The sequence below is a fragment of the Strix uralensis genome, chromosome 15 (genome assembly GCF_047716275.1).
Source record: "Strix uralensis isolate ZFMK-TIS-50842 chromosome 15, bStrUra1, whole genome shotgun sequence".
NCBI lineage: Eukaryota > Metazoa > Chordata > Aves > Strigiformes > Strigidae > Strix > Strix uralensis.
This window is the reverse complement of record NC_133986.1, coordinates 19,426,096-19,441,067: the sequence shown is the minus strand read 5'-3', so window position 1 is coordinate 19,441,067 and position 14,972 is coordinate 19,426,096. Positions and strand designations below refer to the sequence as shown.

Genomic DNA, 14,972 nt, shown 5'->3' with positions numbered 1-14,972 from the left:
AAGAAAATTACATGGATTTACATCTAGTGGATACCAGACATCTGCCTAAAATAGGGTGAAAAATCACTTTCATTATATCATTAACATATTGGTATTGTTATAGGGTCTACTTATGCCTTCAAATATAGTTTTCTAGCAGAATTTCACTCTCTTAGGACTTCAGTTTTGCTGTGGATTTGATTTTCGCTCTGAAGACAATATAGAGGAAAGAGGCTAAGAGCAATATAGATATTACAGTGAAAATTAAGTCTGAATCAATAGCATCAATAGCTTGAACTCTGCCCTGAAAATCAAATCCAGTCCAACTCTTCATTCTATCCCCCAGGTTTGAATTACCTTGCTAAATAAAATTACACAGATCTGATGAAAAATACTTAGAGGCAGCAGGTGCAGGTGTTTTCAGTGGTCTTGAATATATTTTAGAACATTTATACTAACTTCTAACAACTTACCATCCATCATTTTAGCTGGAATTGAATGAGAAATATGCCAATCAGACCTGTGGACTTTGTGGGGACTTCAATGGCTTTCCAGTTTACAATGAGTTCTATTCAAACAGTAAGTCTTCTAAATAATAAAAATTGGCTTCTGGAGCCTCCAACATGCTTTTTTGGTATTCTTTTAACTCTAACATCATCAACATTCCTCTTTCCTATCCTGTTAAATGATTTATCCAGAAGATATGATTCAATCTCTGTTGAAAAAATATGTAGTGCAGAGATCAGATAATGTGATTTAATACTTTAAGTATAAATACAGCACCTGTGCTAAGAACTGATTGCATATTTCTTGCATGTCATGGTTTTATTTACCTGATCACCCCATAAAAATGAGCCAGATTTTAACTAATAACATAAATAAATATAGAAACATATTTTTTTAAAAAAGGCAAGTGTATCGTCTAGTAAGTACATATATTGTTTCAATTCTGTCTTAAAATTGGTATATCCACATTTGCCTGCTGAACTGCATAATATTTGTAAGGTCTTATCTTCATCATTCTACCTATTCCCAACTTGAGCTTTTTCCTAAACCTTGTCTAACAGCAGACTCCACTGTTCAAATCCCTGTTTAGATTCTTTTCTCTCTTCCCTGCATGGGCTCAATATAATCTGAAAACAGTTTGTTATTTTTCTGGTAAAAATATTGGTTTCTATTGGATGTAATAGGCTGAGAATTGTTTTCTAATATTTACTTTTTCCGGGGTGCTGTTCAAGGTAAATTGAGACAGGGATGTATTGCTTCCTTTGGAAAGGGTGATGATTAAATTTAAAACCTTAAGGCAGCTAGCTGCCTTGGCCGGCCTTGAGCAGAATTCTTGAGAGGAGAAAAAGGTAACAGGCAGTTGCATAGAACAAAAACCCCCAACCTTCATTATTAAACTTGTTTTGTACAGATATTAAGATGACAGCCTTGCAGTTTGGGAATATGCAGAAAATGGACGGGCCAACAGAACATTGTGAAGACTCCACTTCTACCCTGCCAGATAATTGCACTGATCATTTTGTAAGGGTCTTTTGATTATTCTTTTATTTTTCTTTCAAATTTATCTGTACCCTTCGACAGCTTCAGACAGTCAACAGGAGAAGCCCTTGGGTAACACCAACTTAAAGAGGGATATAAGGTTCTATTAAAGAATAGTTATACCAAGTAACAATACCAAAAAATTGCTCCCTTCTATTTTCTGAAAGTTGTTTAATTTTTTTTTCTCCCAAGGATGACATATGCCGGAAAACATTGACCAGCTCTGCATTTGCAGAGTGCAATGTCCTAGTTGATGTTAGGGAGTACATTATGGCTTGCGAAGATGACTTGTGCCACTCTGAAGAGTCTAAAAATGCCTCATGTATCTGTGACACCTTTGCTGAATACTCCCGGCAGTGTGCTCATGCTGGTGGGCATCCTCTGAACTGGAGAACCTCAAAACTGTGCCGTAAGTATCACTGGATATCACTGGCCTTTACTTTATGTTAAGTAACTAACAACAAGCTCTCAAATGATGTTGAGGCTGCATTAGAAATTACAGGCCATGCAGGCTTGTATTCTCCAGAGGGTTCTGATGTACAGGTTCTGGCATGGAGACTTCAGCAAAAGAGCTAGAGGTTTTAATGCAAACTGGATTAAACACTATCAAACACTTACCTGGATACTCTAATTGTGAGTCAACATGTTATTTAATTAACTGGAACTGTAAAGGAAGCAAATAAAAGAGAAAAAAGGAGAAAGAATGAGGTGTACTTGCTGGCTTGTTTTTCTGTTTCTCTCCTTTTCTCATGGTGGCTACAACATTTTTATTCTCAATTATTAACTGATTGGGTCTTCACAGGTGTTTGGCTGGTTAAGCACTTACGTATCTCATTACCTTGCTGTTCCCAGAAATCCGGTCATTGAGCCAGTTCAACACCAGACAGTCATGGAAAGCACATCTTGACTGTAAAGTATGGCTCTAGGGGACTAAATTTGCCAATTTTGAGACTTAACAGTTGATCTGCAGTTTAGTGTGGTTTTATGTCTAGCTGAAAAACTTAAGTGAATAAAAATATCTTCATATACAATGACTGAAAAAAAAAAAAAATCTCATCCTTTAAAATTTCAGCCAAGAAGTGTCCTTACAACATGCAGTACCAGGAGTGCAGCTCCCCCTGTGCTGACACATGCACCAACCCTGAACGATCTCAGTTTTGTGAAGAACACTGTATGGATGGTTGTTTCTGCCCCCCAGGCAAGTTCTTATGTACTCACATTTCTGATCTCAAAGAACAACAATGGCTTACCTGCAGGATTTGGACAGGTTCCATGGGGCTTAAGCCTCCCATACTTGGGTTTTTCTCAGATGCAAGTAACAAGCATTTGTCATGTCTCAGCTGAGAAAATATATCTGAATTAATTGTCAATACATGTACAATATTCAGAAAGCAGGAAAGCAGAACAGCAAACAGATCAAGATAAGTCTCTCAACAAGCCACCTGTGCTGCGATAAGTCCCTCTTTCATAGCAGGTGGAATTTAAGAATGCAAGGGCTGAATCCTTCACTGTGCAAACTGGCATAGTCCTACCGTCCTCAGTATAGGTATGTCCTTTCACGACAGCTGCAGATCTGTCTCTAGAACCATGTCTAGGATTTGAACAAACAAAAATGATGTATGGAAATGCCCCTTTAATTGATCAAGCTTTTGTTCTTCTTTAAATATAGGGACTGTATTTGATGACATCAACAATTCTGGCTGCATTCCTCGTCAGCAGTGCTCCTGTGTTTACAACGGCAACACCTACGCTACAGGAACTTCTTTTTCAGAGCAGTGCCATTCCTGGTAACCTTTGTTACTTTTCTAACTTACTATTTCCTCTCATATATTTAATGAGTTTAATGGTTTATTATATGCAATTGCGTCACTGTTAATTGATATGTGTGTTTAACTGGCCACTACAGTTCCAAAATATCCCTAAAGAACATTCTGTGATTTATTTAACAACAGCCTTAACTAGCTTTGCACTCTAACTCGAGGCGATCAAAGCAAGGATTTACAATGTTTAGATTTCTCACCATTCAATTAAAATGCCTCCTCTTTGTTTATTTTGTTCAAACATTTGGACTTCTCTAGAGGGGAATGAAGTTGCAGTCATTTATGTATTTGCAAATATTTATTTTCTCTGGAGAAAGCAAGGGATGACAAAATACAGACTTGATTTCACAATTATTAATCCCGCACCCGTGCACTACTACATCACCTTAGAAAACAGATGTACTCTGCATCAGGAGTAGACATGGGGTTACATTTTTTTTAGTTTCTGATACATTCGTATAACAGAAGGGATTTTAATTTGTCATTGTGCTTTATGTTAGCTGCAAAAAACAAACAATTACTCATCCAATACCTGTTGCTGGAGAGTTCACCTGTCCAAAGAAGGAAAACAATTAAATAAGAAAAATGAATGCATACCAGAGTCATTCCTTTTAATGTGTTGCATCACATGTTCACAATGCTTAGGAAAGTCTTAAACCTAGATTTACTGTGTGTCAGACTACAGCTTGAAGGGAAAAACAGTAACAAAACAGCTGAACCTAATGTCACTGTAATTCCTTTTACTCTGGACCACTGCTACAGATTTCAGCTAACTTTATTCTCTCTCTTCCAGTACCTGTGATGGAGGCCAGTGGAGCTGCCAAGACATGTCATGCCCAGGAACATGTTCAGTAGAGGGAGGTTCACACATTTCCACGTATGATAAAAAACATTACGATCACCATGGAGACTGCACTTACGTCCTTTCTAAGGTGGGAATCATAAAGCCTTATACGTTTACAGAAAGAAAAGGTGATCTCAGTCAACAATTTTCAAACTTACCTCTTTTGACATACAGATGTTAAATTGCCTCTCACTGAGCCAGATGTTTACTAGAACATCTGCTGCCATTCAAATGACAATCATCAGTTAACTATTAGGATATCATGCAATGGTATATGGTGTTTACTGGGAAATTTCCAGTTCTGTGATGTAGTAATTGCTGAAAAGCATTGCCTTTTTTAAGAACTTGCTTAGTCTACATTCTTCAGTGTGATTAATCCAGCTTTCTTAACGAGTTGCATAATTTTTGCCATGTTACTGTATTTTATGGTATCGGGCCAAATGGTACAAGTCTGAAAAATTATGCTAACAGTTCTGAAAAAAAAAAAATAATTTTTAAGACTAATATTTTTATTTCATTCTGGGAAGTTCAAATACAGAAAATAAGTTCAAGTCAACTCATAAATTTCGTTTAGGTTTTGAACATATTTAAACAGTTTTAAAAATAAGTCAAAAGAAATAGAAAAATTAAAAACTAATTATAATAAAAATATTTAATTACAGCGATGTGCAAGTGAAGTATTTCGTTATTTTAGAGGCTTTTTCTGTTTGTTCTTTGCTTTCCTTTTTCTCTATCTGCACAATTCAGTAAAAAAAAATGGTGATGTTACTGTTCTCCTGAAAAATGTTTTGTCTAGCGTTGTTACCAGATACAGAAAGATGAGAGATACAGTAGAATTGAATCAAACAGTAGAAGTGCACATGAATACCCAAATCAGAAATCATCAATAAAATGCAAAAACAGATTCTAATTCTCTTATTCTTCCTAAAGGCAAAACAGTATCTTAGGCCAAAGAAGGCCTGGGATTTGGGAGATTCTGGATCTTCTCCAGAAACAGAAATATTTTTTCAGAGTTGAGAGAAAATTTTACAGGGAAAGCTTCTGTAATGAGCCTTTCATGAAATAACTGTTGGCATTTTTTTTTCAGCACTGTAAAGATGAAACATTTACCATCCTCGTAGAACTACGCAGATGTGGCCTAACAGACACAGAGACATGTTTAAAGACAGTGACCCTCAACATGAATAAAGGACAAACTGTAAGAATGCAAAATAAGCATGGGAAATGACTGTTAAAAATATGGGGAGCAAAGAAGATAGGCCTTAATCAGTCAGGGACCTGCATTTCCCTCTCAAATGGTCAGCATATGCAATAAGTACATGTTATTTTTAATCAAGTGAAAAGAAAATGATTTTGTTATGGAAATCGTATCAACCATAAATTTGATTTTTTAGAAGTTCGTGAAGAAAAACATTGTACTCACAAAGCAGAAAAATGCTATTTTCTCTGCCAATTAGGTGGAAAAACCATGAGATTTAGGTTAGAATCTGCAAGTACAACAGTGAGGGGTGTGATTCATCACAAAGATGTGTTGAAAGAAACCAAGATGGTGAATTCCCTAGGGATTTGAGAAAGGCTCTTCAAAAATAATTCTTTTATGGCAGGGAAATTAGTAAAGTGTACAAAGTGGAAAGAGGGAGGAAGTGAAATCACAAAAAATTACGCTTTGCATTTAATATCTTTTTAATTAATATCACTAGAGTCACCACCATTATTAGTCTTTGGACTATAGTTATCCTTCACATAGTTTCATCTTGTTCCTCTTCCTTATCAGCTCATCGAGGTCAAACCTGATGGTGGTGTGTTTGTGAATTCGATCTACACCCATTTACCCATCTCAGCAGGTATTTTTTTTTCTCTAAGAGTTTGTAAGCAGTAAGCTCAAAACTTCAACTCCGCACCTGCATTTTTTTTTTTTAAATTATCAAAAATAGAAGGACTCTGTGTTGTTCAGAACCTGCATGTTCACACCTCAGTTTTCTTTGGGATGTTTCCTGAGTCACACAAGTGCTTTTGAAGTAGAAGTGGAAAGTTTGGTGTCATAAAGAAATGGGAGACCGTACAAGCATAAGCCAGAGTTCTAACAGAAGCAAACATCATTTATAATCTCCTGATTTGATCACTGTATGGTTTACTTCCTTCTCACCACCCAAAATTGAATACAGAAGACATCTGTTTATGTCTTCACCTTGTCTTTTTTTTTTTGTTTTAATTTACCACCCCTGTGCTCACACTTCCTCAGACAGAAATTTGATTTTTGCTCTCTGTCTCAATAACTAATGATTCTATGAGATATCTCTGATTTCTAGATCTGCTTATTTTTCCTCTCCACCAGAGTGAGGGCTCCAATGTATGCTGTACAAGCTTAAAAACAAAAATAGAAGTTTTCTTTTTAATGCTCAGTGCCATACAGTTTTTTCTTATTGTTCTCTTTGAAGGAGTAATCTCCAACTGTTGAGACAACAAATAAAGTTACCAACTTGGTAGCTACAAGCAAATTCTGAACTGTAAATTTTGATTTATATTTCTGATTCATTTTCATAAGGATAGGCTTTATTTCACCTCAGAATTTGCAACAATTGTGGTAGAAATTCAAGAAGAATAGTATAACGATGCACTGTTTCCAGCATTTGACCTCATTTAGAAAGTGATCATTCTGTTTTTCACCTGTAGCTAATGTCACCGTGTTCAGACCTTCATCATTCTTCATCATCATGCAGACAAACTTTGGTGTCCACCTTGAAATCCAAATCACACCCATCATGCAAGTGTTTGTGCGACTGGATCCTGTTTTCAAAGACCAGACCTGTGGTAAGTGAATGAAATATAAGAACATCTTGCTTAACGTCTTTTGTCTAGTACGAGCAGTATAAACTTTTCACTGCTTTTCAACAGGTCTCTGTGGAAATTTCAATAATATCCAAACTGATGACTTCAAGGTCATAAGTGGAATAATTGAAGGAACAGCAACAGCATTTGCTAATACATGGAAAACTCAGGCCTCATGCCCTAATATCCAGCAGAGTTTTGAGAACCCTTGTGCACTCAGCATTGATAATGGTACGTGCTTCTTAGAATTTCTTCTAGATTTTTTTTTGCTCATCCCTAAGGAAAGCACATCTGCTGGCAAGCAAAGATAAGAGAATAAAGACTTATATGCTTGGTAAAAACATACATCTGAGGTCAGAAACAAATATTCAAAATGAAAGCACTAGGGATAAGTAACAAAGTAAAGGAAGAGTCATAGAAACATAACTGAAGGAAACTGTATGGTCATTGAAAACAGAGAGGGTGTCTAAGCTGAGAACTTAGTATCAGAGGAGTGAATTGAAGGATTATCTTTGGAAATCTCTTGTTCATTCCCTTCAGCAAGTCCTTTTCTCTGATTTTCAGAACCTTAGCCCACAAGCTGAGTGAAAAAAAGACAGGAAGGGAGATTTGATGTCATTTCAGAACTGGCTTCATAGACCAGGGCAGTGTGGTTTTGTGACTAATAAAATACAAAGAGTAATGTGCATTTGTACTGTTTGTTCTCTCCACAGAAAAATATGCTCAGCATTGGTGTGGACTACTAACTGACAGCGAAGGACCTTTTGCTGATTGTCACTACGCAGTGAATCCCTCTGTTCACCACACGGTACTTTGTTAGACTGCTTTTCCCTTTAGAAACAATAGAAATATGATCATTACAACAGTTACCAGAAAAGGACTGTTCCAGACATGTCTCCTGTCTTACACAATGCTTGTATTTCCATTTCTGTACTGCAGCACTTTCTTCTTTCAACATGTGTTTCTGTTGTGTTGTAACATTCAACACGTGTTTCTGTTTGTGTTGTAACATTACCTTATTTCAATTGTCAGTCTTGGCTTCAAGATCCTGACTTGCTTGCAAATGAAAAGGCAGCTATTTAGGCCTGGAGGATATACACATATAGTAGGAAGTGTATGTCAAATGCTTGCTTGAATATCAGTGAATTGTTGTCTCTTCAGCCTCTTATCTGGCACAGAAAGTCCATTAGCTAGTTATCATTCTGCTTTCAGTGTGTTGACAGTCTTTCTTCTTGCTGTGAATCATCCAGGTATGGACACTGGTGAAATTATGTGTCTAGACCACGTACTGTGATCAGAGCTTTGTATGCCACTGTGCAGCATATTTGTAAATACGTAAATTCAGAGGAACATGAAGCTGTTGAATGTATAACAGACTTTAAGAATACTATTGGGCAATGAAGCTGGTGCAGGGTCTGGAGCACATGTCGTACGAGGAGCGGCTGAGGGAACTGGGGGGGTTTAGTCTGGAGAGGAGGAGGCTGAGGGGAGACCTCATCGCTCTCTACAACTACCTGAAGGGAGGGTGCAGAGAGGGGGGATGAGTCTCTTCAACAAAATAAGGAGTGATAGGACAAGAGGTAACGGCCTCAAGTTGCGCCAGGGAAGGTTTAGACTGGATATTAGGAAGCATTTCTTTCCAGAATGGGTAGTCAGGCGTTGGAATGGGCTGCCCAGGGAGGTGGTGGAGTCCCCATCCCTGGACGTATTTAAGAGTCGGGTTGACCCAGCGCTGAGGGATCTGGTGTAGTTGAGAACTGTCAATGTTAGGCTGATGGTTGGACTGAATGATCTTCAATGTCTTTTCCAACCTAGACGATTCTGTGATTCTATTTGCCAATAATAACTGCAGACCTCAACTGAATTTCCATAACCTTCATTCTCCCCTGTCAGAAAACTTAGGCAAAGACTAGAAAGTGATAAAGCTATGTTAGTGTTGTCTGTGAGTGAGTGTATCTGAAGAGGGATTAGTGCATAAAGCCAGAAAGATAACGTTCATTTTTTCAGATGGGCAATATTACCAGTGCTGAGACTTTATTTTTCTCTGCTTTCTTAGAACTGCATGTTTGACACTTGTAACTGTGAAAATAGTGAGGACTGTCTGTGTGCAGCCCTGTCTTCCTATGTGAGAGCTTGTGCTGCAAAAGGAATCCTGCTGCATGGGTGGAGGACTGATGTCTGCTGTAAGTACTTTTAACTATCCCCTTTCCTAAGAACACATATCAATAAAAACTGCTGATCAGAGATTACTTTATACTGATTTCTAGACAAATATAATAAGTGTTGAGGAAAGGATTTTGTTAAGTGCAGTCCTGGAACTAATCCTTTGCTGTTCCCTTAGAATCAATCCATTGCTAGCAAGAGTGAATATGAATACATGGGAGACAGCTTACTTAGGAAAGAGACTGCTGTTGTGGAGGCGCCTCCACCTGTTTCTGTCCAACTTTGAATTTCACTACAGCTTTATGTATCACGAGTTATTGTAGAGAAGCAGTGAAACATTAGGATAACAGTAATACTAACCAGAACACTTGCAAATGAAAGGTCTCTCAATCTGCATGCTGGGTTCCAGTGATCCTGTAGGTCTGCTTTCAGCATACCAGGAGACATTCAGGGAGACCTCTTCTGCCACAAAAGGTTTAGAAGTCTTGGCAATGAATGGCAGCATCAAACAGAGGTTTCTTTCTGAAATTTCATTTGAAAAAATATTTTATTCTTTGCATAATATCACTTAACATGTACAGTAGTTTTTCAGGTCTAACTCTGGAAATATTCAGAAATACATTTACATGAATAATGCAACATAGGTAGAGGTGTTTATGTGTTATTTCTACTGCCTGTGGTTTCTTTTTTTCCACCAGAGGTTGCCATCTGGAATTAACAAACCTATTATATTTTCCTCTCTCAAGCAAAATACACCACCTCGTGTCCCAAATCGCTAAGCTACAGCTATACCATCTCTTCCTGTCAACCCACGTGTCGGTCTCTGAGTGAGCCTGATGTCACATGCAACATTAAGTTTGTCCCAGTTGATGGCTGCACCTGTGTAAATGGAACCTACATGGATGAGAGTGGCAAATGTGTGCCTCCTAATGAATGCCCCTGCTACTACAGAGGATCTCCCATACCATTTGGAGAAGCTATCCATGAAAATGGGCTTGTATGGTAAGTGAATCTTGCAAAACACTCAAGCAATAATACATGTATTTTCTCATTAAAACCTGCTACATTTAAACTGGTCTTACCCTGCCTTGCCTGAATTTCAGTACAATGCTCTCTCGTTTTTTTCAATTTTATTTTAAAATTCTAAGAATGGTACATACTCTCCTGAGCTGGAAGACAGGGAGCAGAATGAAGTCCCCATAATCCAAGGGGAAATGCTTAGTGACCTGCTACACCACTTAGACACGCACAAGTGCATGGGGCTGGATGGGATCCACCCAAGGGTACTGGGGGAGCTGGCAGAAGTGCTCACCAAGCCACTTCCCATCATCTATCAGCAGTCCTGGCTAACCAGGGAGGGCCCAGTTGACTGGAGGTTAGCAAATGGGATGCCCATCTACAGGAAAGGCTGGAAGGAGGAACTAGGGTACTACAGGCCTCTCAGGCTGACCTCGGTGCCAGGGAAGATTATGGAGCAGATCATCTGGAGTGCCATCACGCAGCACTTACAGGACATCCAGGTGACCAGGCCCAGTCAGCGTGGGTTTATGAAAGGCAGGTCCTGCTTTGACTAACCTCATCTCCTTCTATGACAAAGTGACCCATTAGGCTGTGGATGTTGTTTACCTGGACTTCAGGAAAGTCTTTGACACCGTTTCCCACAGCATTCTCCTGGAGAAACGGGCTGCTCATGGCTTGGAGGGATGTACTCTTCGCTGGGTATAAAACTGGCTGATGGCCGGGCCCAAAGAGCTGTGGTGAATGGAGCTAAATCCAGTTGGCAGCCGGTCACAAGTGGTGTCCCCCAGGGCTCAGCACTGGGGCCAGTTCTGTTTAATATCTTTCTCAATGATCTGGATGAGGGGATCAAGTGCTCCCTCAGCAAGTTTGCAGATGACTCCAAGCTGGGCGGGAGTGTTGATCTGCTGGAGGGTGGGAAGGCTCCACAGAGGGGTCTGGGCAGGCTGGAGCGATGGGCCGAGGCCAACTCTATGACGTTCAACAAGGCTGAGTGCCGGGTCCTGCACTTGGGTCACAACAACCCCTGCAACGCTGCAGGCTCAGGGCAGAGTGGCTGGAAAACTGCCTGGTGGAAAGGACCTGGGGGTGTTGATCAACAGCTGGCTGAACATGAGCCAGCAGTGTGCCCAGGTGGCCAAGAAGGCCAATGGTATCCTGGCTTGTATCAGCAACAGTGTGGCCAGCAGGGACAGGGAAGGGATCTTACCCCTGGACTCAGCACTGGGGAGGCTGCACCTCCAATACTGGGTTCAGTTTTGGGCCCCTCACTACAAGAAAGACATTGAGGTGCTGGAGCGTGTCCACAGAACAGCAATGAAGCTGGTGAAGGGTCCAGAGAACAAGTCTTATGAGGACAGCTGAGGGAACTGAAGTTGTTTAGTCTGGAGAAAAGGAGGCTCAGGGGAGACCTTATCACTCTCTACAACTACCTGAAAGGAGGGTGTAGCGAGGTGGGTGTGGGTGTCTTTTCATAAGTAACAAGCGATAGGACAAGAGGAAACAACCTCAAGTTGCACCAGGGCAGGTTTACATTGGATATTAGGAAAAATTTTTTCACGGAAAGGGTTGTCAAGCACTGGAACAGGCTGCCCAGGGAAGTGGTGGAGTCCCCATCCCTGGAGGTATTTAAAAGTTGTGTAGATGTGCCACTTAGGGACATGGTTTAGTGGCGGACTGGGCAGTGTTAGGTTAACAGTTGGACTCGATCTTAAGGGTCTTTTCCAACCTACATGAATCTACGACTCTACGATATTTCCAGATTGATAGAGAAATTGTATTTAGGTGCATTTTCAAATTAATTCCATGGTTTTTCAAGAATAAAATTATGGCACCACCAGCAAGGAGAGATTTTATGAGAAAGTAAGGAACAAGCAGATACATATACTAATTTCAACCTATGATTTTTCCTGTTAAGAAATAATGTATATCATATGAAAGCAGCACTGGTAGTGGTATTGGGGAAACTTCTTTCCTGAGACTGCAAAACAACATTCTAGAATTCCTTCAAAAATTCTGAAACTTGGCAATAGAGAAGTAGCTCTTAGTCTCAATATATGGTTTGAGTGAAAAAAAATTATTTTTTTCCCCTCTCTTACAGCACTTGCATCCAGGGAAGACTGAATTGCATTGGAGCACCTAATCCAACTCCAGGTTAGAAAAAATCTTCCAGTTATCTTCTTCTGTGTGCCAGGTTTTGGACAGAAATTGTTGATAGAATTGATTTTTCTTAATGGATTTTTAAATAATAGAAGTAATTCTCATTTAGTTATAGTGCAACAGTTATCATAAAAGTCAGAAATTAAACTAGATTAATTAGAAGACCTCTTTTTCATAAAGATTTTTTTCTGAAATCCTGTGGGGGTTTTCCTGGGAATTCAATGCTCTGAAGTGAATCTATTCAGCAGATTGAAAAGGGACACGAATCCCTACTAACTGAAATACACTATTTACAAAGAATTTCTAGATGGTTTTACTGGCTACAACTGTGGGATAAACCCTGCACCATTTCTCACTGCTCTCATCTTTTTCCTTCCTTTAGCCTGTGAATCTCCCATGGTCCACTTTGACTGTAGAAACACCACTGCAGGAACAACTGGAGCAGAGTGTCAAAAAAGTTGCCAAACTCTGGATATGCAGTGTGTAAGTATGTCATGGCTGGATGAAATGGTGCTTCCAGGTTTTGTCTGTGCTCTTGGTGCTAAAGTAATTGATCTGTTATCTGATCTACTCCAAATCCACAACACGGACACTTTGTTCTTGAAACAAAAGCCTAAAGCCATGTTACACAGCATTAACAATGGGAGCCTTAGACCAAAATATAATTAAGTAACGTCCAATTTAATTCATGAGATTAGCGTCTACCTTTCTTCAGCTACTACAGGTAACAGTAGTGAAAATATCTAGGGCTCAGCCACACATTTTACTTCTTTAGGAGAAAATTAGTGGCTATAAACTGTCTAGAAGAAATCATTCTTTCTCATACCATGATGCAATTGTGAACCTCTTGCACATCTAATGATATTACTCCACCTAGGTGCATGGTAGCCACATACGATTTCATGAATAAGCACCATATGAGATAAACAGATTTCAGTGTAACTCAACCAAACTGAAAAAAAAAAAATTACTTATTTTCTTTTCAAAGCTCCATTCAATCACAAATCACCCACACTGCAAAGTGCAAGGCTTCTTCAGCTAACACAGGGCAAGACTTAAGGTTCAGTGTATTTGAAATTTCACAGACTCCAGCAGAGCAATCAGGATTGGCATATATAAAACATTTAACAGATTTATATTCTATTATATCAATGACTACTAACTTCCTTTTTATTCCATTGTCCTGTAAGTACTTCATAGTCATCTCACATTTAAGCTCAGCAGTAGTAAGACCATATAAAGACATTTTAGAAGAATTTCATATTCCTTTTTTCTATTGTGATTATTTCATTCTGAAATTATATCTTCCTCTTGACTTTTCCAGTATAGCACGCAATGTATACCTGGCTGCGTGTGCCCAAGTGGGCTTGTGTTAGATGGGAATGGTGGTTGTATTCCTGAAGAGGAGTGTCCGTGTATTCACAATGAAGCCATGTATCAGCCTGGGGAAAAAATCAACGTTGGCTGTAACACCTGGTAAATAATTCCTCGAAAGTAGCATTCTTTGTTCTATCATTTGCCTTTTCAAAGATCTTAACTAGTACAGCAGTGAGGAAAGATTTGGATTGCACATTTCATCAACTGATGGATCTTTTAGTTTTGGATTAAACAGTATCAGCAGGTTTCCTAATGATGTAGGCAGATGGCCAAAGCACAGAATGAGAGGAAATCTTTGGGACTACAGTGTTGATTAAGTATTATTCTATTTTGCAGTTAATACATTCAGAGTAGCAGAACAGAACTTTGCTTTAATTCTTTACATTGAAAATGTAAAAGACCATTTTAACACCAGAATCAATATAACATTTACCAGGGGTGAGTTGCCAAACAAATACTGAGTTGCTGGGATATGTCTAGACAAAACAGTGAGTTGCTTTATTATTAAAATGTTTTACTCTCACTCCTAGTGCATGCAAGAATAGGAAGTGGGAATGCACCAAACATCAATGTCTGGGCACTTGTGCTGTTTATGGAGATGGTCATTATAACACCTTCGATGACAAAAGGTTCAGCTTCAATGGAAACTGTGAATACACACTGGTCCAGGTACTGATACATAGCAATAGCAAATGAGACATAACCTTGATCCTGTCTACAGAAATAACACCTTTTTAAATGTTATTCTCTACCCAGGACCACTGTGGGAAGAGTGGCACAGTGAATGGGACCTTCAGGGTTATCACTGAAAATATTCCCTGTGGCAACACTGGGACGACTTGCTCAAAATCTATCAAAGTTTTCTTAGAGGTAAGAAGGTTTAGCATATAGACCAGTTTTGTTCTGTATCTGCTTAGGGGTTAGGAGAAGCCTAGATACCCATAGCTTCAAGGAAGTTGGAAAAATATCACCTTATAAAATATCAACTTATAAATTAAGCTTAAATCAGATTCAAGTTAAATATTTGGTAGAGCTCACCAGCTTTCTACCTTTTCCATTTCCCTCCTTATCTTATACCGCTCTTGGGCAAACTACAGATCTACAGGAAAATCGTCTTTAGCAGAAATTTAGCCTATCATGTCAGAAGATTTTTTTTTTTCTGTGCAGCGTAGCTCCTCCATGACTGCCAAAACACCCTTTTTTGACATATGCCATTTAAAATACCTTTTTACCACAGT

The 14,972-nt window shown here is 39.0% G+C and overlaps 1 protein-coding gene across 1 annotated transcript in view; it reads left to right on the top strand.

The window, feature by feature from the left end:
- The window catches only part of LOC141950088 (mucin-5AC-like), a 56,165-nt gene that overhangs the window by 24,932 nt on the left and 16,261 nt on the right, over window positions 1–14,972 (top strand). Inside the window, exons 7-21 of the mRNA XM_074884488.1 lie at window positions 468–558; window positions 1,397–1,506; window positions 4,202–4,276; window positions 5,276–5,386; window positions 5,963–6,032; window positions 6,862–6,999; window positions 7,084–7,248; window positions 7,731–7,825; window positions 9,074–9,200; window positions 9,927–10,182; window positions 12,299–12,351; window positions 12,740–12,840; window positions 13,682–13,833; window positions 14,265–14,403; window positions 14,491–14,604. Of these exons, the coding sequence (XP_074740589.1) occupies window positions 468–558; window positions 1,397–1,506; window positions 4,202–4,276; window positions 5,276–5,386; window positions 5,963–6,032; window positions 6,862–6,999; window positions 7,084–7,248; window positions 7,731–7,825; window positions 9,074–9,200; window positions 9,927–10,182; window positions 12,299–12,351; window positions 12,740–12,840; window positions 13,682–13,833; window positions 14,265–14,403; window positions 14,491–14,604 (1,797 nt within the window). The remainder of the gene's footprint in view (window positions 1–467; window positions 559–1,396; window positions 1,507–4,201; window positions 4,277–5,275; window positions 5,387–5,962; window positions 6,033–6,861; window positions 7,000–7,083; window positions 7,249–7,730; window positions 7,826–9,073; window positions 9,201–9,926; window positions 10,183–12,298; window positions 12,352–12,739; window positions 12,841–13,681; window positions 13,834–14,264; window positions 14,404–14,490; window positions 14,605–14,972) is intronic.